At 37.4% G+C, this 26,235-nt stretch overlaps 1 protein-coding gene across 3 annotated transcripts in view; it reads left to right on the top strand.

Moving 5' to 3' along the window:
- The window catches only part of NUP214 (nucleoporin 214), a 99,429-nt gene that overhangs the window by 48,229 nt on the left and 24,965 nt on the right, over window positions 1–26,235 (top strand). For all 3 annotated transcript variants that reach the window (XM_027869348.1, XM_027869347.1, XM_027869349.1), the window contains exons 24-28: window positions 1,848–1,950; window positions 14,389–14,464; window positions 16,703–16,805; window positions 22,508–22,598; window positions 24,941–25,002. In XM_027869348.1, the coding sequence (XP_027725149.1) occupies window positions 1,848–1,950; window positions 14,389–14,464; window positions 16,703–16,805; window positions 22,508–22,598; window positions 24,941–25,002 (435 nt within the window). The remainder of the gene's footprint in view (window positions 1–1,847; window positions 1,951–14,388; window positions 14,465–16,702; window positions 16,806–22,507; window positions 22,599–24,940; window positions 25,003–26,235) is intronic.

The raw sequence follows: 26,235 nt of genomic DNA, 5'->3' as shown, positions 1-26,235 counted from the left end.
TTAGACTCCTTTGCTGAGTCAGCTTCCCTATGATGTTCCTTAACTGTGGGTGTTCCCTAGAGTTCTGTCTTCTGGGTTCATCTTCTCCCCCCCCCCCCCCCTCTCTCCCCCCCCTTCTCTTCCTCCTTCTCCTGTCTCTCCCCTTTCCCCCCTCCCGTCCTCCTCCTTCTCTCTGTCCCCTTCTTTTCATTCCCCTCTTTCTTGGTCTGTCTCTCCCCCTGCTCCTTCTTTTCTCCCTCCTCCCCATCTAGTCTCATTATCTCTAATCAGATGACTCCAAGATCTATATATCTACCAGTAATCTTTCCCCTTCTTTAGTCTGAATATATTAGAACCATCTCAAACTTGACATGTTCAAAGCAGAACTGATCTTTTCTCCACAACTCATGTCTTTTCCATACTTCCCCATTTTTGTCAGAGCCACTACCACTTGCCACTCTCCTTGATTCCTCATTCTCCTAATCCAGTCAGTTGCCACATCTTGCCAATTCTACCCCTATAACATTTCTTAATTTTACCCCTCCTCCCTACTTCCACAGATGCACCAATATTTGAAGTCTTAATCGCCTCTAGCCTAGATTATTGGAACAGCCTCAAGTCTCTCTCCACTCTGATCCGTCCTCCACACAGTTGTCAAAGTGATTTTTCTTAGGCATCGATCTGACCTTGTTACTGTCTGACTCACTAAACTCCAATGGCTCCCTACTCTGACTAAGATCAAATATAAACTCTTCTTGTTACGTTTTAAAGGTGTCATGAGTGAAATTCAACAAGGGTAGACTGAGGCACACATTCTGTGAGTAAGATAAGAGTTTATTAGCAGGGTATGAACCTGATAATAAATCGGGTCTAATGACTCCAAAAGACCCCTAGATCAAAATACAGTGCCTTTTTATAAAACTAGAACAAAGAACACAACAAGGTAGGTGAGGAAAAAAATACAGTTGGTTTATAGGATTGGCAGCATCATGGGGATGAGTACAACATGATTGGTTACAAAGCAGAGGCATGGGGAACAATGTGATTGGTTGGAAGTTGGGAATGAGGGGCTAGCAACAATCCCCTCCTTCCCTTCTGTGACTGAGAGAAGTTCTTCGTTTGAGTCTACCTGCAAGGTTAGAGATAGTGGACCAGATGTCTTTGGATAACAAACCAGACATTCTTGAAGAACTCCTTTGTCTGGGGGGACAGGAATGGAAAGGAGGAATAATATATTTGCATTTGTATGTGGAGATTTCTCTTGAATGATCTTTTTTTGTCTCCCTAACACTTAGCACACAGTACCTGGCCCAAAGCAGGCCCTTAATAATGATTGCTGATGAATTGATGGATCAAGTCCAGTCCTCTTTTCCCTGTACCACTTTATCTCCTAGCTAAGGAGTCCTAGAACTTCCAAGGGAAATAGAAATATTAATATTCCAATTAAGACATCTAAAAAGGCAAGAGAGCCAGAGTCATGGCCTGGATGACATCTCAAGCTCCCTTCAGCCCTTTGATTCTAAGATGCTTAAGATTATACCTGCCTGGAAGGGGAAGTGGAGGTCAGTTCTTCCTCAGCTCCTAGATGAGTTCACTATTCACCCTTTTCAGCCTTTTGATTCTAGGATTCTTTGAAGTTTTATTTCAGTATTAGCTGAATATAAGCACAATAGCAACTTGATGGGTTAGGCCAGAGTGGTCTTCCCTTAAATAATGGCTCTACATTCCTTGTCCCAAGCATTGCCTAGAACTGGTTTCTTTTATATCATAGACAGTCTATTCAGAAATTAATGTTCTGATTACTAATTTATATGTGGTAGAAGTTTTGATTCGTTAATGGAATTAATATGTGTTTGTTTATTTAATAGCTGTGAACACCTCCTTGACGGAATCAACTCTGAAGAATGTCCCTCAAGTAGTCAATGTGCAGGAATTGACAAACAGTTCCCCAATTCCCACTGCAGCATTAGGGTATGTAATTACTTCCACTACCTCACCATTTCTTCTAAATCTTACATTATTAAACTAGCAAATAATTCTGTAATAAGGATTAGCTGCCAGTAGAGTACAGTATTGTTGCTTTGTACAATTGGAACACTTCCCTGCAGAAACATTTGGCTTTTCTTCAGAACAGTAGTATACCCATTTTAACTCTTGTGTCTGTGTCTGTGTCTGTGCCTCTGCGTGCGCACGTGCTCACATTGTGTTTTCGAGAATTCTGCATCTTTTTTTCTGAAGTCTCTTCAAGAATGACTGCTTAAGAGTGTTTGGGCAAAAGAAAAAGATTTCTTGGATTAGACTTGTTCTTTTAATTTTGTCCCCTAGTCATATTTTCAGTTTGCCTCAACCATGCGAAACGCTATGTAAATTGCAAGACATCATTTGAATTCTTAGCTGATAGGTTTCAGAAAATAGACTTCAGTAATGCAGACTGTTGATTCTGGTGAATATCAGTGTTAGAGTTGATGTTAATAACAGTCCCTGTTTGCCCTTGATTCCTCCCTGTAGTCATTTGTATTCTTCTAGGTTCTCTGCTTTTTTGAGAAGGGGAAATAAAGTACTTTCTTCTTCTTTTTTTTTTTTGGTGTTTTGTTTTTGGTTTTTGTAGGCAGTTGGGATTAAGTGACTTGCCCAGGGTCACACAGCTAGTGTCAAGTGTTTGGTCTGAGGCCGGATTTGAACTCAGGTACTCCTGACTTCAGGGCCGGTGCTCTATCCACTGCGCCACCTAGCTGCCCCTTGAAATAAAGTACTTTCCGAAAAAAAGGCAAACCAGCTATGTTGGTTTTGAGTCTTCCAGCTGCCCTTTTAATCCTGTATTTCCTATGCTGTCTGGTGTTTTTAATAGGAATGGGTACTGTAGTTTGTCAAAAGCTTTTTCAGCATCTGTCGAGATAATCATATGATTTCTGCTGGTTTTGTTATTGATATGGTCATTATATTGATAGCTTTCCTAGTATTGAACCAATCCTGCATTTCTTGTATAAATTCCACCTGGTCATAATGTATAATCCTTGTGATATATTGCTATAATCACCTTGCTAGTATTTTGTCCAAAATTTTTGCATTGATATTCATTAGGGAAATTGGTCTATAATTTTCTTTCTCTATTTTAACTCTTCCTGGTTTAGGTATCAGTACTATGTTTGTGTCATAAAAGGAGTTTGGTAGGATTCCTTCTTTGCCTGTTTTTCTGAATAGTTTATGTAGTATTGGAATTAATTGTTTCTTAAATGTTTGGTAGAAATCACTCATGAACTCATCTGGCCCTGGGGATTTTTTCCTAGGGAGTTTACTAATGACTTGTTCACTTTCTTTTTTCTAAGATGGGGCTATTTAAGCATTCTATTTCCTGATCTGTTAACCTAGGTAGTTTATATTTTTGTAAATATTCATCCATTTCACTTAGATTGTCAAATTTGTTGGCATATAATTGGGCAAAATATTTCCTAATGATTGTTCTAATTTCTTCTTCATTGGTGATGATTAATCCTGTATTTGAGGTTTAGCACAGCTGTTTGGTGATCATTTTCTGTAGTACACATCTGTTCATAGAACCTGGGTTTCTGCTTTTCTGTTATTCTGGACATTACATTAGTAGTGTCTTGCTTTACTTTACTCAGAGGATTGTATAGGCATTATTTTGTTAAGTCTAGGAAACATCCCTTCTAGCATAACTAGGAATTACGTAATATTCTGCTTGTTTAGATGGAGATTTTGAAGCCTCTTGTCTTTCAAGAAAGACACGTAGAGCTTAATTATAAGAAAGGAAGGCTATTTTAAACTATGGGCCGCAGATTGGGGATTTCCCCAAAGTACTAGCCTTTGGCTTGCAGAGTTGTAAAGTATACTTAAGTTTGTACCCACCTGGAACAAAAGGTCAGTTCTTCCTAGGTTTCCAGATGGGTTCACTATTCCATCTCTGGTTTATCAAATAGGCCTATCCCTTGTGTCCTGTGGCCTTCTCTCTTTTCCCCTTCTAGCACTGAAGAGCACAGCTTGTTCTGTCAATTTTTTGGTTATCTCAGGGTCATTCCAACAATCAAAAGACAGGCTTGTCTGCTTTTTGGTTTTGCTCTTGACCTTGGTATGCAGTTATTTAGATCAAGATAACATTTCAGGCCACTCTGCACTTTTCAAGAGGCAGGATTATACATGAGAAGGATTGGAAATTTTACAGATTCTTAGTGTCAAGATAGAAAAATTTACTTTAAGTCAGAGTATTACAGTAAGGAGTGAAAAACCCCTCCTGTCTGGAATTGCTATTGCTCACGCCTGTTGCCCACGCTCTTGAGAGGCACATATTGGAGTGATTTCAATTTACCAATTGTCAAGATTACTTTCTCTCAAGTGAATAGATAAATTGATTGATTCATAAAGGGTTTGGTGGAGGAACAATTCATACTCTACTGTTCTGTCCTGAAAATAGTAGGTCAATAAAATATGCATCTTGTGGGAATAATAATAGCAACAACTCATATAATACTTGGGTTTTAGTCAGTTCTCTTAAAATAACCTTATGAGATGGGTTTTACAAAAATTATTATTTCCCATTTTACAGATGGGAAAACAAGGTTATTAGAAAGGTCAGAGTATCATATTTAGAGCTGGAAGAAGCCTCAGGGGCATTCTTCTTTTGCAGCCCCTTATTTTTACAGCTGAGGAGGCTGAGGTTTAGAGAGATTAAGTGATTTGCCAGTGAGACACACCTACTAAATGTCTGAAGAAGGATTTGAACTCAAGTTTTTCTGATTCCCAAGTCCATCATATGTTCCGCTATGCCATACTGTCTCACATACTGTCCCTCATAAGTGACTTACCTGAAGTCACACATAAATGTCCAAGAAAAACCTTGAAAACAGGTCCTCTGACTCCATGATCACTGTTCTTTACATTGTACTTTGGTATTTTTTCATTATACTTTGTTATCTATTCCTATGTCCTTAGAAAAGGTCTCTGGTACTGCATATTGACTCTGAGCAAACCCAATGTATGAAATTTTACTTGGTCTACATTAATTTCTTATACCTTCCTCCCCATTGTATACTCTTTGATCCAGTAACACTTGCCTCCTGGCTGTTCCATGAACAAAACACTCCATCTCTTGGCTCCAAGGATTTTCTTTAGCTTTTCTCCATGCCTGGAATACTCTCCCTCATTCCTACTTACTGCCTTCACTGGCTTCCTTTAAGTCCCAACTAAAATCTCACCTTCTACATGAAGCCTTTCTTGCCTTTCCCAACCTCTTTTAATTCCAGTGCCTTCCCTCTGTTCATTATTTCCTATTTATCTTGTATATAACTTGATTATATATTTGCATGTTCTCTCCCCAGTAGATTATGAGCTCCTTGTCTTGCTAATTTTTATATCCCCAGCACTTAGCACAATTCCTGGCACATAGTAGGTGATTAATAAATGTTTATTAATTGATTGATTAATTTAAGTACCTATATGGCAGCTAGGTGGTGTAGTAGATGGAATGCAGTACTTGGAATCAGGAAGACCTAAGTTCAAATCCTGATTCAATTCTTACTAGCTTTGTGATCCGGACTAAATCACTTTACTTTCTGTGTCTCAGTTTTCTCATCTGGAAAATAGAGGCTTCACAGGGTTGTTGTGAGGATCAAATGAATTCACATGTGTAAGGCACCTTGCTGACCTTAAAGTACTATATAAATACTAGCTATTATTAGTACTATATGCATATACTGTGTGAGGTCCTGGAGGTGATAGAAGATAATTAAGTCCCGGTGCCTTTGGCAGATATAGTGAAGTTTGGATTACGTTCCTTCCAGAGTCCTAGTTTCATAGTCTTGGTGTTGTCCTGGACTCCTGATCATCTTTCTCCCCCAAGATCCGATCATTTGCCAAATCTTGCTGTTTCTACCTTTATGAAATCTCACATCCAACTCATTTTCTTTACTCAGCAATTCCCACCTTAGTACAGGCCCTCATCACTTCTTTCCTAAGTTGTTGTAGTGGTGTCCTAATTGATTCCCCTCAAGTCTCTCCCCACTCCAATCCAGCCTACACACTGCTGCCAAAGTGATTTTCGGCAAACACAGATCTCACTACAGACAGTTCTTGCTTTTCCATGAGTGGACTGTTCCACAGACCTCTAAGTAAAGTGAATTTTATGTAATGTGAATTTGCCTGCAGATTTGGGGAAGAAAGTCTTTGTGATTCCTTTATAAAAAAATATTACTGTATTCCATTCATTAAATCATGGGCACTTAGTCTTGGAAGCAACATAAGAGCAATAGATGGAAAAACATACTAAGATTTAGAACTCACTAGAAGTGGAATGTATTTCTCCTTACTAGAAGTAGAATCTGGAGGGCCACCTTCTTCACATGTGGGCTGGACTAAATGGCCTCTGAGGTATTTTCCATTTCCTTGAGTCTGTGATTTCTTCTCCATCTCTTCCTTTTACAAACAAGGAGGCAGGTACATAGAGGTAAAATGTCCAAGGTTATGCATACAGCATGTTGTGAGTGAATCCACTTATAAAAGGGATTGGGTGTGATATTGGACATCAAACTCTGCTGGGTCAGGATTCAAGCTAGTTCTTTCCTTCGTTTCTGAATTTCCAAAAAAAAACAAAGTGAATTTTTCTGCTATCCAGAGCAATGAAGTTCCTCTAGTTTAGATTGAAAGCTTTCATATGCTTTGTACCCAGAGAGTTTGTGTGACAGTTGCCTTGTTTTTCCTTACTACTACTAGGATTTCATCTTTGATATTGAATCTGAAGATTCAATTAATTAGATTAATTAATTCAATTAATTAGAACCTGCTTTGAGGAAAAAAATTATCATTGGTCAGAATCCAATACTTTGGTTAAGGAAATGTATGCCAAGCTGTCTACCAAAGTAACTTGCTACTCCTGGGACATTGACCCTTAAATGAAGAAATACATCTCTCCTCACTGGAGAAAGGATGTTTACCAAAGTGAGACATTACATTGTGCCTGGTACTTTATTATGTAAAAATCAAGTCATTAAAATAAAAGCATATCTTTGACTCACCACCTGAAAAAAAATCTTTATAATGTACATGTAAGAGACAGTTTATTTCTAGGACAGACTCTTAACTTGCAACTTGGTTCTGTCCAATTAACCCATAATGTAGGTTTATTTACTCATGATAACATAGTTGATATATATTGTTTCAAGATCATTTGACATGTAGAGCACAGAAAGAAAAAATACTTGTAGGAATAGCAGTTAATTTAACAAAGATCTCATATTTTAAATAGTCTTCTGAGTACTTAGCTTTATTAATGCAGAGGGATCCATAATCAGCAGATTGTGTACATGTGATCTCAGTGTTTCCAAGAAGCAATATATAAAGGCTGAATTGAATCTTTTGTTTTCTCCATTCTCTTTTCTCCTCTTGAGTTACACGTGAGTTCTCCTGTACTCCTTCAACCTATACTTTAAAATCATTAGACCAGACCCTTGGTCATTATATGTAAGGAGTTGTGTCAAGATAGTTTTCATATCCCATATCCTGTGTAATTTCAGTATTTGAGGATCTTCTGTTTAACGAGGTAATATTTTAATTAAGTAGCACCACAAAGAAAATACATTGAATCAGTATATGGCATGTCCTGTGAAGTCCAGCAGGTAGGCCAGTATAACTAGCCCATGGAGTGCCTGGAATGGGGTTAAGTGTAATAAAACCAGGAAAGTAGGAAGGGGCCAGGTTGTTAAAGGCTTTATATGCCAAATAGAGGATTTTATATTTTATCCCGGAGGTAGTAGGAAGCCATTGAAGTTTATTGATTGGACAGGGAGCAGTGGTGAACTGGTCAGCTCTGCCCCTTAGTAAAATCACTTCAGGAGCTGAGTAGAGGATAGATTGGAATGGGGTGAAGCTTGAGGCAGGTAGTCCAGTTAGAAGGTTCCAATAGTCCAGGTATGAGGTAATAAGGGCCTGTACTAGAATGTTGACTGTGTGAGTGTATAGGAGGGAATTACAGAAGAGATGTTTTAGAAATTATAATGGATTGGATTTGTAGAGTGACTGATGAACGATAGTGGTGCTCTCAAAATTAATAGGAAAATGGAGAAGTGAGAAAAATTTTGCGGGAAAGATAATGAGTTTTCTTGTGGACAGGTTGAGTTTGAGATTCTGATGGAGCTCTTCCAGGTTCGTCATCCTCCTTGCAAATATGGGTCTTCTCCAAGGTTCTGTCCTGTTCCCTCCTCTTGCTCTATGTACTCTTCCCTTGGAACTGTCATCCATCTCCTTAGATTATATTACCATGTCTGTGTGGATGGTTTCCAAATCCATATATGTAGTTTTAATTTCTCTCCTATGCTACAGTCTTACATCTCCAAATATCTGGGTTCCCTATTGGCTCCCTGTGTTACATATGTCCCAAATAACTCAAAATTATACCTACTTTCTATCTTCCCCATTTTGGTTGGAACTCTGAACATTATCTAGTATAGGGGTTCTTAATCTTTTTTGTGTCATACATTCCCGTGGCAGTCTGGTGAAACCTATGGACCCCTTCTCTTAAATTAATAAAATAAAATACATATAATTATAAAGAAAATCAATTACACTGGCATAGTTATCCAAAAAAAATTTTTTCTAAAAAAATTCACAGACCCCTCATTTTTCCAGCCCTCTCATTTTACATGGTGAGACTGAAATCTTTGCACAATTTTAGCTATTGATTTCAAGATGATCATGAATCATCTTGATTCATGATCTTACAGGCTTTGGGGCATCTTTATTGGAAATACTATGATCTTTGCTATGAAAGAAATTTGTTTTCTCAGGTCAAATTATTGTCCAAATGGTTAGTGTGTTTTGCTGTTGAGTTGTCATACTTGAGGTTATAATAGGTTACAGTATACTATGTCCTAGTCTTAGATATTTTGAGATTGAGTACCCAGAGATGGATTGTGGCATCAGAGCAAGTAAATAGAACAATAATTATGCTTTTTCCTATTTGTACATGGTTTCCTTTATTCATCAGGTTAAAACTGTTTTGGATGACAGTGAATTTCTAGAAATTAGGTACTTGAGCTACTTTTTTTGTTACTCGTGCTCTGTCTTCTGTTGTTTGTCATTTAGAAAGAAGTAAGGGGGAAAAGAATCTTCATTTGTCTTGTGATTCCTGTGAGGCCAAACCATTTTTATAAGTAATTTTCCCTGTCTGCATAGATGCTTCTTGGGCCCCTAGAGCTCATTCTCACACATTCCTTCTCTCTCTGTTTTGTACATTGATGCATTGTTCAGTGTAGGGAAGGGAACTTTGCGTCTTGAAGGCAGAATGATCCTCGAGGGGCCGTGAGCTTTGTCCCTCTAGAGGAGTAGTGGGTCCAGTGTCACTGGAAAGTAAAGTGTTTGTTTGTCTTCTCTGTGATCACATAAGAAAGAGTAACTAATAAGATATCTGCAAAAACAACAAAAAGAAGCCTAAGTTTGCCTATAAAAATTGATAGTGGTTTGTCTTATCAAAATGTCACATAATCTTGTTCTTTACCTCCTCAAATTTAATTTTATGGGGAAAATTAGTAATCTTCCTTGCCCTAAAGCTAGGAAGAGTTATGAGAAATGGAGCTAGATCCCCTAGCCTTTGCAGTCACATCCATCAATCATCGCAGTGTCTGGTTCAGTGCTTTGGGCAGGTAAGTTGGTTGAAATTACTGTCCCTGGAACCAAATGTGGAAATTTTGCCTATGATTTTGAATTAGCAGGTAAATTGGTTCTGTTGCTGGTAAATTAACTCCAAGTGGCTGTTGAGTTGGCAACGCTGTGTATACAATGTGTAGATCATCTGGGTGAAACTTTGTGCTTTGTTACCCAGACGTGATGAGGACTCTACCTCCAAGTGTTGTGTATGCCTTCTATTCTATAATGATAGTTGTCAGAATCAGAAGATTTGATGTGTTTGCAAATACCCATCATTATATTAACCGAACAGTAGGATTCAGGTCTTATTCCTACGTACTTTGGGAAACTCAGGATTTCTTTATTCACCTGCCTCGGCCTTTAGAAATAGCTGCCTCTAAGCACAGGGAGGTGCTCCTGCTATTTGAAGGGCAGCAGATGACACTTTGCTATATAGATGCTATTGCACTAATTCTCAAGATTGGAATGCAGAATTATAGAGTATATGGCACAGTCTGGAGTTTGGATGAAAAGAGTGTCATCAGACAAGTAGCGTGGCATGTACAGAATTATAATAAAATGGTTCTGAGAATTAGAAAGGGGGAAAATCACCTGAGATTATTACATTTGGTTCCCTGCTAAAATCACAAATTTCATTTAAGAGATTTTACGTATAGAAGTTATATCAGAAGAGTTGTGTTGTAGTCCACAACTCCTGTCTCCTACTGTCTGATTTTTTGGGCAGATACAGGTGGCTTAAGAGTAAGCAGGATTGGGAGCCAAGGTGACAGATTAGGAAAAGCCACCCAGCTGAACTCTCCCAGCATTCCCCTCCAACCAACTTTAAAATAATGCCTCAAATCAAATTTTGGAGCAACAGAGCCAACAAAAGGTCGGGTTGAGACATTTTTCTGGCCTAAAAAAACTCTGGAGGTCAACAGGAAAAGTCTGTGACACCAGGGTAGAGCTCTTTCCAGAGCCCACACACAGCTACAGCGACAGCAGCCACAGCAGCAGCTTTAGGAATTCTTAGGCCAGAGATTGTAAAGGAGTCAGACAACTGGTCAGAAGGAAATTACAGGCACTAGGTACAGCTGGTGCTGATTGGCAACCGTGCTCCCCATATGCAGTTCTAAGTTGCAGTTCCAGGGCAGAGAGGAATGCTGGGGGCTGATCACAAGGGAGCAAGGGCCCTGGTCACAATTCCAAAGCAAAAAACAAACAAACAAAAAAACTAGTGCTTGCAGCTGCAGGGGACTAAGGACCCTTACTGGGTAAAGACCAGAACACAGACCAGGAGATCAGTGATTGTACCTCTCCCAGGATTATAGCACTTTGGAAATACCAAAAACTTGCAAACCACCAGAACTAGCTCTGAAAAACAACAGCACAAAAAAGCCTGAAACTTGGAATAGTTCCTTCCTATCCCAAGGTGAGCAGAGCCCAATTTTAACAAAAAGTTCATAGTTTAAGAACAGGCTAGAAAAATGAGCAAATAACAACAACAAAAAGAATTTGAGAAAGTTACTGTGGTGGCAAGGAAGACCAAGACATAAACTCAGAAGACAACAATGTGAAAACAGCTACCAAAAAACCTCAAAGAAAAAATATTAATTGGATCCAAACCCAACAAGAATTCCTGAAAGAGTTCAAGAAAGAGATGAATGATACAGGAAAAATTGGAAAAGAAATGAGAGTGATACAAGAAAATTATGAAAAGAGAATTAACAGCTTGGTAAAAGAGACACAACAAATGTTAAAGAAAATAACACCTTAAAAAACAGAATTGGCCTAATGATAAAAGAGACACAAAAATTCACTGAAGAGAAGAACTCCTTATAAAGCAGAATACACCAAATGAGAAAAGATGTACAAAATCTCAGAATTAGAATTGGGCAAGTGGAAGCTAATGACTCCACAAGACATCAAGAAACAATAAAACAAAGTCAAAAGGATGAACAAATAGAAGAAAATGTGAAGTATCTCACTGGAAAAACAGCTGACCGGGGAAACAGATTGAGGAGAAATAATTTAAGAATTATTGGACCAACTGGAAGCCATGATCAAAAAAAGAGCCTAGACATTATATTTTTAAGAAATCATCAAGGAAAACTGCCCTGATATCTTGAATTGAGAGGGTAAAATAGAAATTGAAAGAATCTATCAGTCACTTCCTGAAAGAGATCTCAAAATGAAAGTATTATAGCCACATTCCAGATCTCTCATACTTCAGGCAGCCAGAAAGAAATAATTCAGATTGTTTCATGGAGTCACACAGTCAGGATCACACAAGGTGTAGCAGCTCCCACTTTAAAGGACTGGAGGATTTGGAATATTATATTTCGGAAGGCAAATGAGCTAGGATTGCAACCAAGAATAACCTATCCAGCAAAAGTGTTATCCTTCAGGAGGGAAAATGGATATTTAATGAAATAGAAGCCTTTAGAGCATTCCTGATGAAAAGGCCAGAACAAGAAAAATTGACATTCAAAATTAAGACTCAAGAGAAGTATAAAAAGGTAAACATGAAAGAGTTATCATAAGGGACTCAATAAAGTTAAGTTGTTTACATTCCTATATGGAAAAATGATACATGTAACTCATAAGAATTTTATCATTTTTAGGGCAGTCAAAAGGAGTTTACATAGACAGAGGGCATGGGTGTGAGTTGATTATGTTGGAATAATCTTTTAAAAAAAATGAAGGGGTGAGAAAGAGAAATGCACCAGGAAATGAGAGAAGGTAGAGGTAGAATGGGGAAAATTTTCTCACATGAAAGAGGTGCACAAGGGAGAGCTTATACCGTGGAAGGGGAAATGATGAGAGGAAGAGTGGTGCAGCAATGCTTAAACCTCACTTTCATTGGAGTTGGTTCAGAGGGAAGAATATACATACATACTTACATACACACACACACACACACACACACACACTCAGTTGTGTATAGAAATGTAACTTACCCAATAGGGAAATAGGAGGGGAAAGAGATAAGAGGGGAGGAGGGTTATTAAAGGGAGGGCGGATTTAGAGAGGCAATGGTTAGAAACAAAATAGATTTTTGAGGGGGGACAGGATAAAAAGGAGTAAGAAACAAGAAAATGGGATAGAGGGGAATACACAGTAATCATAATTGAATATGAATGGGATGAGCTCACCCACAAAACGGAAGCAGGTAGCAGAATGGGTTAGAAACCAGAATCCTATAATATGTTGTTTACAAGAGACGTATTTGAAACAGAAAGACACACTAAGTTAAAATAAAGGGCTGAAGTAGGATCTAAAATGTTTCAACTAGAGTTAAAAACGCAGGGTAGCAATCATGATCTCAAAGCAAAAGCAAAAATAGACCTAATTAAAAGAGATAATCAGGGAAACTACATTACATTAAAAGGTACCATAGACAAGTAATACCAAAACTTTGTACAGTAAGTTTCTCTGATAAAGTCCTCATTTCCCAAATATCTACTGAGTATAGAACTGAGTCAGATTTCTAAAAACAAGAGCCATTCTCCAGTTAACCAGTGGTCAAAGGATATGAACAGGCAGTTTTCAGAAGAAATCAAAGCTATATATAGTCATGAAAAAATGCTCTTAATCAGTATTGATTAGAGAAAGGTAAATTAAAATAACTCTGAGGAACCACCTCATGCCTATCAGAAATGACTAATGCTGGAGGAGATGAGGGGAAAATAGGTACACTAATGAACTGTTGGTGAAACAGTGAACTGGTCCAACCATTCTGGAGAACAATTTGGAACTATGCTTAAAGGGCTGTAAAAACTATGCATACTCTTTGACCCATCAATATCACTACTAGGTCAGTATCCCAAAGAGATCAAAGAAAAGGGAAAAAGACCTCTATGTAGAGAAATGTTTATAGTGGCTCTTTCTGTGGTAGCAAAGAATTGGAAATTGAGGAGATGCCTACCAACTGAGGAATGACTGAACAAGCTGTAGCATATGATTGTGATGGAATACTGTTGTGCTATAAGAAATAATGACGGGGGTGGTTTCAGAAAAACATGGCAAGACCTACATGAACTGATGCAAAGTGAAGTGAGAAGAACCAGGAGATCATTGTGCACAGCAAGAGAAATGATGTAGTGATGATCAACTGTGAAAGATGTGGCTACTCTGATCAGCACAGTAATCCAAGACAATTCCAGAGGACTCATGATGAAAAAATCCACCTCCAACAAAAGAACTTATGAACTCTGAGTGCAAATGAAATATAATTTTCTCACTTTATTTTTCTTGCTTTTTAAAAAATATGGCTAATATGAAAATTGTTTTGCATGATTTTACATGTATAATTGATATCGTATTGCCCACCTCAGTGGGCAATTGCCCCTCCTTTGAAAAGAACTACTCTGTACCATGTGGCCAAGACATCATTTCTCAGAAGATGAAAAAACAAAATGAATGGACTTAGCAATATAGCAGGAAGTTAAAGGAGACATTGACAGAAACTAGGCAGTGGAAGCAAAGAGATTGCTAAAACTTTTCACAAGAAGCTGGTATCACAACCTCTGAAGATGGCTACATATTTAAGTTTATTAATTGAATTTTAGAACTCATACTTTCTCTCTTATGAGCCATTGCTGTGGTCTCAAGCATGTGGCTTGAATTCCCTTATCCATAGTGTTCCTTATATAAAAAAAAAAGAATGTTTAAAATAAACACTAAATTAAATTGTTTAGAAAAAAAGTAAACATGCTTTTTTTTCCCCCATTAAATCATGCCTTCTTATGTGGTTATACCCTTTCTTTTAAAAAATAGGTCATCAGCACCACAGTCAGCAGCCAAAACGTCCCTCCACTTGTTTGCTACGGTGGCTGCCAGTCAACCTAAGCAGGTACCTTATGGATTTTTATTCTTTTTGTTTTGTTTTGTTTGTTTTTTGTTTTTTTGTTTTTGGCAATTGGGGTTAAGTGACTTGCCCAGGGTCACAAAGCTAGTAAGTGTCATGTGTCTGAGACCAGATTAGAACTCAGGTCCTCCTGACTCCAAGGCCGGAGCTTTATCCACTGCGCCACCTAGCTGCCCCAGTTTTTATTCTTTTAGCACAACTGTTTGTCATTTTTGCCTTAGCAAATGATGGTGACAATGCTTAGGTGCTGTTCATGTGCTTAATTGAGCCATGGACCTGTAATCCTTTCCTCATGGATATTATGCCTTGGTCAATGACTTACATCTTTGTTTGGGCTTGTCATTGGTTAGGGCTGGACTTTTCAGTCTCCAAAGATTTCCATTTTACTTCAGTTTCTGCTGGATACATGCTTCAGTGCCTTTGTGCTCTGTTGTTGTGGAATTGAATTATAGACTTAGAGCTGGAGGAGACTTCAGGGGCCATCTACTCAGCCTCCTCATTTTGTAGATAAAGGACTGAAGTTCTCTTTTCTTTTGTTGTAAGCTGTCATTTTTATTACTTACCCTACATACCTTTTAGCCTTGTATGTTACCCACCATCTAACACCAGCTGGATAGAGCTGGCTGCACATTCACTCTGTCTCGCTACAGGCTTTTCCATTGCCCCTCCTTTGAAAAGAACTACTCTGTGCCATGTGGCCAAGATCATTTCTCAGGAAGATGAAAAAACAGACCGAATGAGCTTAGCGTATAACAGGAAGTTAAAGGAGACGTTGACAGAAACTAGGCAGTGGAAGCAAAGAGATTGCTAAAACTTTTCACAAGAAGCTGGTATCACAGCCTCTGAAGATGACTACATATTTAAGTTTGAAATTGAATTTTAGAACTCATACTTTCTCTCTTATAAGTCATTGCTATGGTCTCAGGCATGTGGCTTGAACTCCCTTATCCATGGTGTTCCTTATATATTTAAAATAAGGATAATTTTAGTAGTTGGTCAGTCTTTTAGAGCTCATTCATAGTAAATATTGAAGACTCTCAATGAGGGGCAGCCTCTACTGAAGTCCTTTTCTAATGCCTCTTACACCCTAAAGATGACCCTTGGGTCTGGAAGGCTGAGCCAGCATACTGTGAGTGCTAGCCAGACTTACCACCTGCAGAAGCTCTGAGTGTGACTGCTATCTTAGCCTTCTTCTCTTAGAATCAGCCTCGCGAGCTAAATATAGAGAAAAGCCACCAAGCCCTGAAAATTTTTTGACCATGGCAACTGATGAAGTCCACCTAGTAAGATGTAAAGGATTTCAATCTGTGTCAGAGGAGAGAATGTCCCCAGTGGTGGAATAACAGATTTTAATGGAAGTATTCAGTTCTTTGAATTATTTATATGATTGAAGTATTTGAAGTGAGGTATAGGTTGTGGCTAGTCTCATATAATATATAGTTCAGGAAGTCAAAGGCAAACTTCAGAAACTTATTTTGTCACTTGCAGCTCCACTGGTAGAAATCAAATATATTGGTAGAGTTATATAGGTCAGTGGTTCACAACCTCTAGGAGTTATTTGCTATATATAATATATATAATAACAGAGTTATTGCTAAAGGGAAGGGGAGGACCCACAGATTCATATTAAATGACTCAATATAATTGTGTTATGTGCAATATATTGCAATTTTTTTCAAATATTTTTGATCCATTGTGATTAATAAAATAAAATTTCATTTGAAGTATTACTAAATGAATAATACTTATATATCATTGGGTATTAATCTGCTGTTGTGGTGGTCTGTGGAATTTTTGATGTTACAAAAAGGATCCTAACTCTAGAATTAGACAGATTTGTAGATGTCATCCTCACCAGCCCCTGCACTTTACAGATGAGAAAACAAGAACCCCTAAAATGTTAGGGGATTTGTAAGATCACATAATAGTATGTGGCAGAGTCAGGATTTGAACATATGTCCCTGACTCCAGATCTAATGCTCTTTCTACTACATCATGTTGTTTCCCCCATACATGGGAATACATGACAGTATTAACAATGTAAATGAGACAACCTGTTTTCGTTCCCTTATTTATGTAAATACATTCAAAACAATTAACTTCTAAAATGTTTGTTTGTATGCCTTTTATTGTGATGTTTGTCATTGTATATTCTTATGCAAATTCAATGATAATATATTTAATCTGACAGATTTACTTAAGCATTTTTGTGTTCACTTATAGGGGTCTCTCATAAATTCCATCAAGACACAGTCTCCACCTGGCCCTACACAAATACCAGCAATAGTCACATCTGGCCAGCCGTCAGCCGGTGACAAAGTCTCAGGTCAGTTTGTTTTTCTGTTTTCAATGAAGATAAACTCAAAAGAAAGGCCACCTCATACAACTGACATGGCTAATATAGAGTTTATTGGTAATAATTTTGGGAGGTCAAATATGGGAGACTGGAAATGAAAGACCAAATCAGTGAAAAAAAATCTATCCTTTTTTATTCCCCCAAAAGTAACCTTCAGCAACAATGTGCCTTCTGAAATTTTGTCTTCAATTTGATGAGGTGCCTTTTTGTTTTGTTAATTTTATTTTATTTTGAACTTAAACACAAAAAAAGAATGTTTCCATATACACAACAGAACACAAAAAGAGAACTGTATATGAAATTGAGTTTATATTGCTTGTCTTATAAAAAAGAATATAATAAATTCCACTTTACTTTTAAAACTATCTTGCTTTTCTGTGCTTTCTTCTTTCCTCTTCTGTTCATTTTTCAAAATGTTTCAACTGCTATCTTTTTTTGGAGGAGGGAGTGACATCAATATTGTTAACGTCTTTTTGCTACCCTATCCCTCCCCTCCTATCCCCCAGATAAACTGAGAGAAGAAAAAAAAAATCACTTATAACAAATAAATATGGTCCTGCAAAAGGAATCCACATAGGGGCTACGTCCACAAATGTATGTGTCTTTCTGAATCTTGAGTCCATCTCCTCTATGTCAGGAGATAACATAACATTTTTCATCATAGGTCCTCTGGAGATAAGGTTTATTATTCCATTGATCAGAGTTCTTAAGTCTTTAAAAGTTATTTTTCTTTATAATGTTTTATCTTTGTGTAAATTGATCTCCTGGTTCTGTTCACTTCACTCAACATCATTTTATATTACCCAGGATTCTTCGAAATCATCTCTTTCATCATTTTTATAGGGAAATATTATTTTATTACATTTATGTGACACAACTTTTTTATCCATTCTCCAGTTATTGGGCATCTCTTTAGATCCTAGTTCTTTTTTTTTTTCTCTCAAGGCAAACGGGGTTAAGTGACTTGCCCAGGGTCACACAGCTAGTAAGTGTCAAGTTTCTGAGGCCAGATTTGACCTCAAGTCCTCCTGACTCCAGGACCGGTGCTCTATCCACTGCACCACCGATCTGCGCTTGATCCCATTTCTTTCCTTTTTCCATTGAATTACCCCTTGAGGATGAGGAAGGTTGATTTATTATCATTATCTCTGTTCCAAGAAGGAGGAGCTATCTTCTCTCTTAACTCCACCACCCCTCATTCCTCCTTATTTTCCTTTTGAGATTGATGTATTTCTACACCAAACTCTGTGTGTGTGTGTGTGCACATGTTCATTCAGCCCTTTTTTGTCCATTTGAGGTTCATCTGATGCCTACTCCCTCCATCAGTGTTTGTATAATTTTCTTTTCACATATCCAATTAAAAAGAATAGCAGATTCTACCCTGAATTTCCTTCATTTTGCCCAAGTATATTCCTTTTATTCTCCCTTCTCTTTTCCCTCCTAAACCCCTCAGAACAGAACCAATCCACGCCCCCTCCCCCCTCGGGTGCCCCCCCTTCCCCACTCTTTATTTTATTTAATTCCCACAGTACCTTTTGAAAACATCAAGGTTCTGAAGACATTAAGTTTCAGAATCAGGCTTAGCACAATGCCTGGCACATAGAAGGTGCTTAGTAAATGCTTATTGATTGATTGACTGATTGAAGGAACACTTGTTTTGTCTCATATTAGAATGCTAGCACAGTATCATCATGAAGTCCCTTCCCGTTGCTCAAATAAATTTACCTTTCCAACTTCCTTTTAATTCTTCTGTTTATATTTCTTTTTTTTAAAGGAAGTTTATTAATTAATTTATTTTTCATTTTTAACAATCACTTCCATAAGCTTTTGGATTTTAAATTTTCTCTCCCCCCTACTTCACTGCCTTCCTCCCCAAGACATTGCACAATCTGATATAGGCTCTACATATACATTCCTATTAAACATATTTTCATATTAGTCATGTTGCTTCGATCTGCATTCGAACTCCATGGTTCTTTCTCCAGATTGGATAGCATTTTCCATCTTTTGGAGTCTTTTGGAGATGTCTTAGGTCCTTGTATTGCTGAGAAGAGCTAAATCTAATAAAATTAGTCATTACTCAACGTGGCTGTTACTGTGTACAACATTCTCCTGGTTCTGCTCACTTCACTCAGCATCAGTCCATACAAGTCCTTACAGATTTTTCTGTAGTCCACCTGCTCATCATTTCTTATAGCAAAATAGTATTCCATTACATTCATATACCACAACTTGTTCAGCCATTCCCCATTTGATGGGCATCCCCTCAATTTCCAATTCTTTGCCACTACAGAAAGAGCTGCTATAAATATTTCTGTGCACGTGGGTCCTTTTTCTCATTTTTATGATATCTTTGGGGTACAGTCCTAGAAGTGGTATTTCTGGGTCAGAGTATATGTACATTTTTATAGCCCTTTGGACATAGTTCCAAATTGCTCTCCAAAATGGTTGGATCAGTTCACAACTCCACTAACAATGCATTAGTGTTCCAATTTTCCCACATCTTCTCCAACATTTGTGATTTTCCTGTTTTGCCATGTTGGCCAATCTGATGTGGTACCTCAGAGTCATTTTGATTTGCATTTCTCTAATCGATAGTAATTTATAACATTTTTTCATATGACTATAGATAGCTTTAATTTTTTCATCTGAAAACTGCCTATTCATATCCTTTGACCATTTATCAAATGGAGAATGACTTGTATTCTTATAAATTTGACTTAGTTCTCTATATATTTTAGAAATGAGGCCCTTTTTTTCTGTTTATATTTCAATGTCCCTACTTAGTTCTGATTTTTTTCAAATCAGAAATACTTGGAAGGTTTTAATTCCATTAAATATCTAATTTTTTTTTCCATGTAAGAAACTTATTTAATTTTTCAGGATAAGTTATTCATTTTTGTAAGCCTATATATATCTTTTGCCATTTGCATCATTGTATTCTAAGAACTCCTCTACTTTATAGTAGAAGCTGCTATGCCTTATATGATCTTAACTGTGGCTTCTTAGTACTCCAAATCCTTCTTTCTGTATGCTTGAAGGTTTGTTTTTTTTATTTGTTATTGTTTTTACATGAGAGCTTTGGATTTTAGCTATGACATTCCTAGGACTTTGATTTTGGGGGTTTCTTTTAGGAGGTGATTGATAGATTCTTTCTATCTTCATTTTGCCCTCTGATTTGAATAGAGCTGAGTGTGATTCCTTGAAATATAGTGTTCAGGCTTTTTCTTTTCTTTTCTTTTCTTCTCTTCTCTTCTCTTTTCTTTTCTTTTTTTTGTGAGGCAACTGGGGTTAAGTGACTTGCTCAGAGTCACACAGCTAGTAAGTATTATGCCACCTAGCTGCCCCGAATTTTTCTTTTTTTAGTCATGGTTTTCAGGTAGCTCATTGATTCTTAAATTATTTCTCCTTGACATGTTTTCCATTTTTTTTTATATCGAACATTTTCATTTTCTTTTGTTTTTTTCTCAGTTTTTCCAGTCTTTTTATATTCTGATTTTTTTTTGTTCTGATATTTTTGCTGTTTAATGGAGGTAATGATTTCTGTTAGATCTGTTTCAGCTTTTAGGGAACTCATTTGCCTTCTTCTTTATCTCTTTCTTCATTTTTTTTTTTTTAGGTATTCATGTAGTCTTTGTGGAAAATCTGTTTTCTTGCAGTTGTTATGAAGATACTTCTCCTTCTAGGCTGGAATTTGAGGCCTTTTTTTAGGCAGTTGGGGTTAAGTGACTTGCCCAGGGTCACACAGCTAGTAAGTGTCGAGTGTTTGGTCTGAGGCTGAATTTGAACTCAGGACCTCCTGACTCCAATGCCAGTGCTCTATCCACTGTACCACCTAACTGCCTCATACAGTAATTTTTTAATATTAATTGGTGTCATCTTTGGTTTATTTATGTTTCTGGCGTTAGGTTCCACCCCCGGCTACCTACTGTCTTGGGTGGAATGTTTCACCTTCCTTGGTCTAGTCCTGGGTCTTCTAAATTTCTACACTGAATTCTGTCTTCTGGGGTTAGGCCCCCTTGGATCTTAAAGGGATTTCTTTTCAGTTTTAACAGAGGATATGAAAAATCCTTAAAAGGTTGAGTACCTGGGTTTGTTCCTGTCCTAACTCTGGTAGCTGCCATTGTTGGTGATTTCCAGGTTCACTTCTGTGGGTTTCTAGTCACCCTAGAGCTTTCTTAAGAAACTGTCATCTCTCTCTGCTTCTTGCGTCTGGATGTAGAACCCTACACACTGCACATGTCTGATCTGTCTGTTATACTTGTGTCTGGCCCATCTCTAGTTGGGTTGGGAGACTGGCAGCCTCTTTGCCCCTGCTGGTGTTGGCTTTGCTGATAGTCCCTTTTCCTATTGCCTGTAGGTTTCTGATTGACTTTGTGCAGTTCTAGGGTAGAAGAAGTCACTTACTGTAGTTCTCATTGGATTTTTTAATCACTGTTTGGTCTGGTGTGAATTTCAGTTTTTTGCTAGAGTATATAGTAGCTGGGCTCCTTACCTCTATTTGGGCTGCCATATTGCCTGGAAGTCCAGTTTGATGAAATCTCAAGTACTTGAAAAAAGCCTAGTTGAAAAGCCTTCCTCCAAAAGTCTTATTAGTGGGATACAACTATATTCTAGTTCTAATAATATTTATCCAAACCTGAGGCACAGAGTCTAAGTATCATAATATGAAATACCAGTCCCATAAAGAAAAGGGAATATGGAATCATCTCATTTCACAAGAAGGTAGTGTCCACTATGGCTTGATTCAACCTGAAACTTTATAAGGAAATATTTTAGCAAGACTCCTGAATCATTTGGAATTCACAAATTAATAAGTAGCCTTCCTTTTCCCATTGATGTATTATTAAATAAAGGTGTAAGTTTTTATGCCGCAACTCTTTTTGATGGCTTTATTGAAGGGGTTTGGTTTTTTTGTTTGTTTGTGTTTTGGTTTTTTGGTGATTCTTCAGAATTGAGATATTTGCCAAACAAACTAGATAAATCTGTGGAGACTTCTCTTCATACCTGTGTTACACAACTGTTAAAATGATTCTCATTTTAGTTAAAATGATTTCTAGGTAGGCATCCATCATTCAGTGGTGGTCGTAAAATAACTCTCTTTATTCTCCTTTCCTGGAGAGCAGAATGGCAATGTCATGTACTTTTTCATTATAGAAAGAGCAAGCCTCATTCTACTTGGGGGAAAAATATTTAAATATTTCTGACAATTTATTTTTCTTCTTTCTCTTTCCATTCATGGAAAGCCACCTTTTACAAAGTCTTTTCTAAGAAGGTGCTTTTTAAACTCAGTGAAAAAGCTAATGAGAAGAGTGTCCCTTTCTTCCAAACAATAATAGTATGATCTCATTTATTAACAAATTGTGTGTGTATGTGTGTTTAAATCAATCTTCGTATTGTTAAATAAGCAAGAACAAGTTTAGAGTTGAACAAAAGTCGTTGAAACCCTGCAAATTCTGGGTCCACTGACACAAAGTGAATGGGGGGAGGCCTTATCTGTATATCTGTGTTGATAAATATAGATTGATAGATATTTAGTATGTGAAGCCACAGTGCAGCTACAGTGGTAGATATAAGTAGTAATGTGGAATGGGGATGGGGGAGAAGAATACCATACTAGGAGTTGTTACCTTAATTGACTTCATGGAATGGGCTTGTTTATGTCACTTTAGGGTCAGGGACAACCAAGATGGAAACAACTGTGACTTCGACTTCATCAGCACCTGGACAGTTCAACAAGCCATTTTCATTCTCTTCGTCAGGGTCAGTACTGAAATGAAATTTTATGGCCTTCCCGAATTTTATAACTTGAAATCATTTTTACAAGTTTGAAAAATATCAGCCCCTCTCTAGGTGATAACAATGAGTGTTAGTGGTTTAATGTATTAGCATGGAGATTTTCTCCATTTTAACTTAAATTTCTGCATGCAATATCATATGGTTTCATCAAGGATGGTTCCAAATTATTTTAGGAGAGTCTGTGCTAAATTTTTAGGTTGATCTGCATTGTCAATCTGTTTACGCTTCATTTCAGCAACTGTTACATGGTGGACTAGACAGCTGAATTGGCTTTTCTTGATTGCAAGTCCAACATCTTACAGCTTCCTAGGGAAGATGAGAAAAGGCATGGGAGTATTTTGGAGCATTAATTTTTATATGCAAGTGGAGGAATCTTTCTGTTAAATTTTTAGATCATCTGATTATAAAAATTCACATTAGTTAAAAAAAATTGGTTTTCTTGACTTCCTGTCCCACTCACGATGAGCTTTTCCAACCCTTGAAACAGGAGTGTTTATTTTTTCTGAAGATTGGATTCTGTAAATGCTAAAACAAATTGTTGCAAGAATTCATGTTGAAACCTATTAAATCTCCTCAAGTGTTCAGTTCCCTACAGAGATTGGATTATGACGGATGCCATTGATATAAAAGCCATCCAGAAGTTTTGGTCTTATGTATTCAATCGTACCTAAGAAGCCTCTTATGACGTTTTTGTTTATGTTTGTTTTGGATTTTGGTTGGAGGGTTGGGGTGGGGCAGGCGCTTTTAATTTTGTAGTTGAAATCATATTAACCAAACTCTCTTTTCCTGATTTTAGTATGTCTCTTGAGTAGGCCTTGAAGCTAACCTGTTAAAGTGAAGTTTTAGATTAGGGCCATAGGGAAGATTACGTATTAAATGTAGTATGTGACAGACCCTCACACTGCACATGTCTGATCTGTCTGTTATACTTGTGTCTGGTCCATCTCTAGTTGGGTTGGGAGACTGGCAGCCTCTTTGCCCCTGCTGGTGTTGGCTTTGCTGATAGAGATAATTTGGAGCAATTATAAAGTTAAAACAGCTCTCAGAATATTCAGGTGCTTTACAAATGCTGGTTAAGCTTTCCCATCAGGAGATAAATAATCATCATTATTCCTTCTCTTCTACTCCTCCCCCCCCCTTTCCCCGAAGCTAATAATAAAAAATAGATTGGTTTCCAAGTTGTACAAATTAGTAAAACCAAAGTATCAACATTATGGCCACCAGGTTAATATCCCCCCCCAACTAAATAAAACTACCTTAGTGAAGACATTTATAAAAACTCTAAATGCTTACCGACTGGACAGAGCAGCTAGTTCTGTGGATTTATCCTAACAGTATGATGTAACATACCTAGTTCATAGAAGATAGTGTTGTGTTATAAAGTATCCAGAAAAATCCAAATCCTCACTTCAGCACATGGCCACCTGATTTGAATATTGTTCCTTCCTGTTGAATTCACTATTTTAACTTCCTCCACTGCTTTTTACAGCATTCTGTCGTGCTGAATTTGCTTTTTGGCTCTGGCAGTTTTGCTAATAGTGAAAAGAAAATGTATGGCAGAAGAGGAAGGAAAGGGAAGGTTAAAAGGAGTCACATCTGTCTCTGAAGCAAACTTTCCAACCCTTAACTTAGGGTTCTGCCAAATAAATAAGACTTATCTCTTGTATTTTATATATACACTTCATAAGTGGCAGAACAATCTTTCGCTTGTGGTCAGAATCTTAATACATGCTTTTAAATTGTATTTTGGTCCTTTGTTCCTGGGGTGGATGACAAAAGGTCCTTTACCTTATTGCCCCTACTTACTTTTCCATCAAGGTCCTTTCCTACTACTGGCTTCCATGAGCCTTTTATTCAACCCAGACTGATGATGGCCTTGCTTCCTCCAAGTGCATCTAAGGTTTTCATGCTTCTGCATCTTTACTTGTATCATTTCCCTTTTTCTATCAAGGAATGCCCTGATACCCACCCACCTATTCCAATCCTACCTCACTTTCAGATTCCAGCTCAGGTGCTAACACCATGAAGCCTTGCCCAGTAGCTTCAGCTGTCAGTGTATCTCACCTTCCTTTGAACCCCTCTAGCCCTCACTACCTCTGTTTTTCCTACCAAATTGTGAGCTCCTTGAAGATTGAGACCGTGTCTTACATTTCTTTGTATTCCTCACAACACCTCGAACTCAGAGCCTTTTACATAATAGATTGTAAGTGCTTAAATATTTGATGGTTAAATTAGCAAAAATGTTTAGATGGAGAAAAAGGTATATTAAGTTGTTTCAACTGTTCTTTCCTTCTTTCATTCTCTAGAACTGGCTTTAATTTTGGAGCAATAACATCAGCACCACCTTCTAACTTCACTGTCTCACAAGGTAAAGTTCTGTGATTTATGCAAGTCATGTTTTTGTATCTCCCGTAAACAAACTGTGATTCCTTCCCTTCTTTATATGTTCTGCATCTCTCTATGTGCTGCCAGGTCTTTGTTGTTAAAATGCCCATAGCAAGACAGTTGTTATTGTTAATATCATCATCATTAATATAACAGTACTTTGATACTCTAAAAGGTCTGACTTTAAATATTAGTACTCAGTCCTCCAAATAGCAAATTACCAATAGCAGCCCTTCCTCATGTCACGAATTTCCAGAGCCAAAAACATCATCACCTGGTAGTTTCCTAGTGGAGCCTTTCTACACTTAACTGAAGTGATGGACAGAGTCTGTTTCTAGGCCCTCATTCAGAGTTGGTAAGAGCTCCTGTTGTTTGTGTTCTACTCATCTAGACTTTGAGAGCCATGGGTGACTTCTGTGGCATATTGAGGCATTGGAGGAAAGTTTGTGATTTTGTTTTGTTTTTTAATACCAATAATTAATTTGAGAAAATGCTGGATTTAATGTGAAAGATCATAACAAGAAAATGGCATGGGGTTCTACTCACTATGAACATACAGGAGCAGAACTGAATGAGAATGGATGTGGTTAAGAATCCTGATAGGGATTTAGAGTGAATGACAGAAAAGTTATGATGATTTATGCAATGAAATCATTTTAAATGTAAATAGTCAATAAGCAAGTTAGTTGGTTGTGATGACGTTCGGTGTTAAGGTTCTAATATGATATTTAATAATAAAAAAATGCTTGATTCATACTGAATAATGCAGGGGATTTCTGGCTACCAAGTTTCTTAATTTAAAGTAACTAAATTATTTGCTTCTGGAACATCAAGTATTAACATAAAGGCCATACAGTTCTTTATTCCATTCACCTTTTTCATCTGCACATCTAAAATTGTACTTTTTATATGAGGATTTTACGCCCTGTAATGAACCCAGTACCATGAAAAGACAAGGCCCAACTCTTTTTTTCTTAATGTCATGTTAGTAATCCTACTGGGTGCCAAATGTGTGTATACCAATCATTTTTTCTAAAAGTTTATTTGATCAGAATCTGGTTACCTCAAAAGAATCGCAATGTTCTTTTCCATTTATCTTTTAATTCTTTATATTAAGCATATTTCCTGTTGACAAAATGGCTGCCATTCTTTCACGAGATAACCCTCATAAAACAGAAATTCTATTTCCAGTTCTAACCGCTCGTAGGAGCAGTGT

The sequence above is a fragment of the Vombatus ursinus genome, unplaced genomic scaffold (genome assembly GCF_900497805.2).
Source record: "Vombatus ursinus unplaced genomic scaffold, bare-nosed wombat genome assembly UNPS02014793.1, whole genome shotgun sequence".
Classification (NCBI taxonomy): Eukaryota; Metazoa; Chordata; class Mammalia; order Diprotodontia; family Vombatidae; genus Vombatus; species Vombatus ursinus.
Note: the sequence above shows the minus strand (reverse complement) of the source record. Positions and strands in the feature narration are given on the sequence as shown.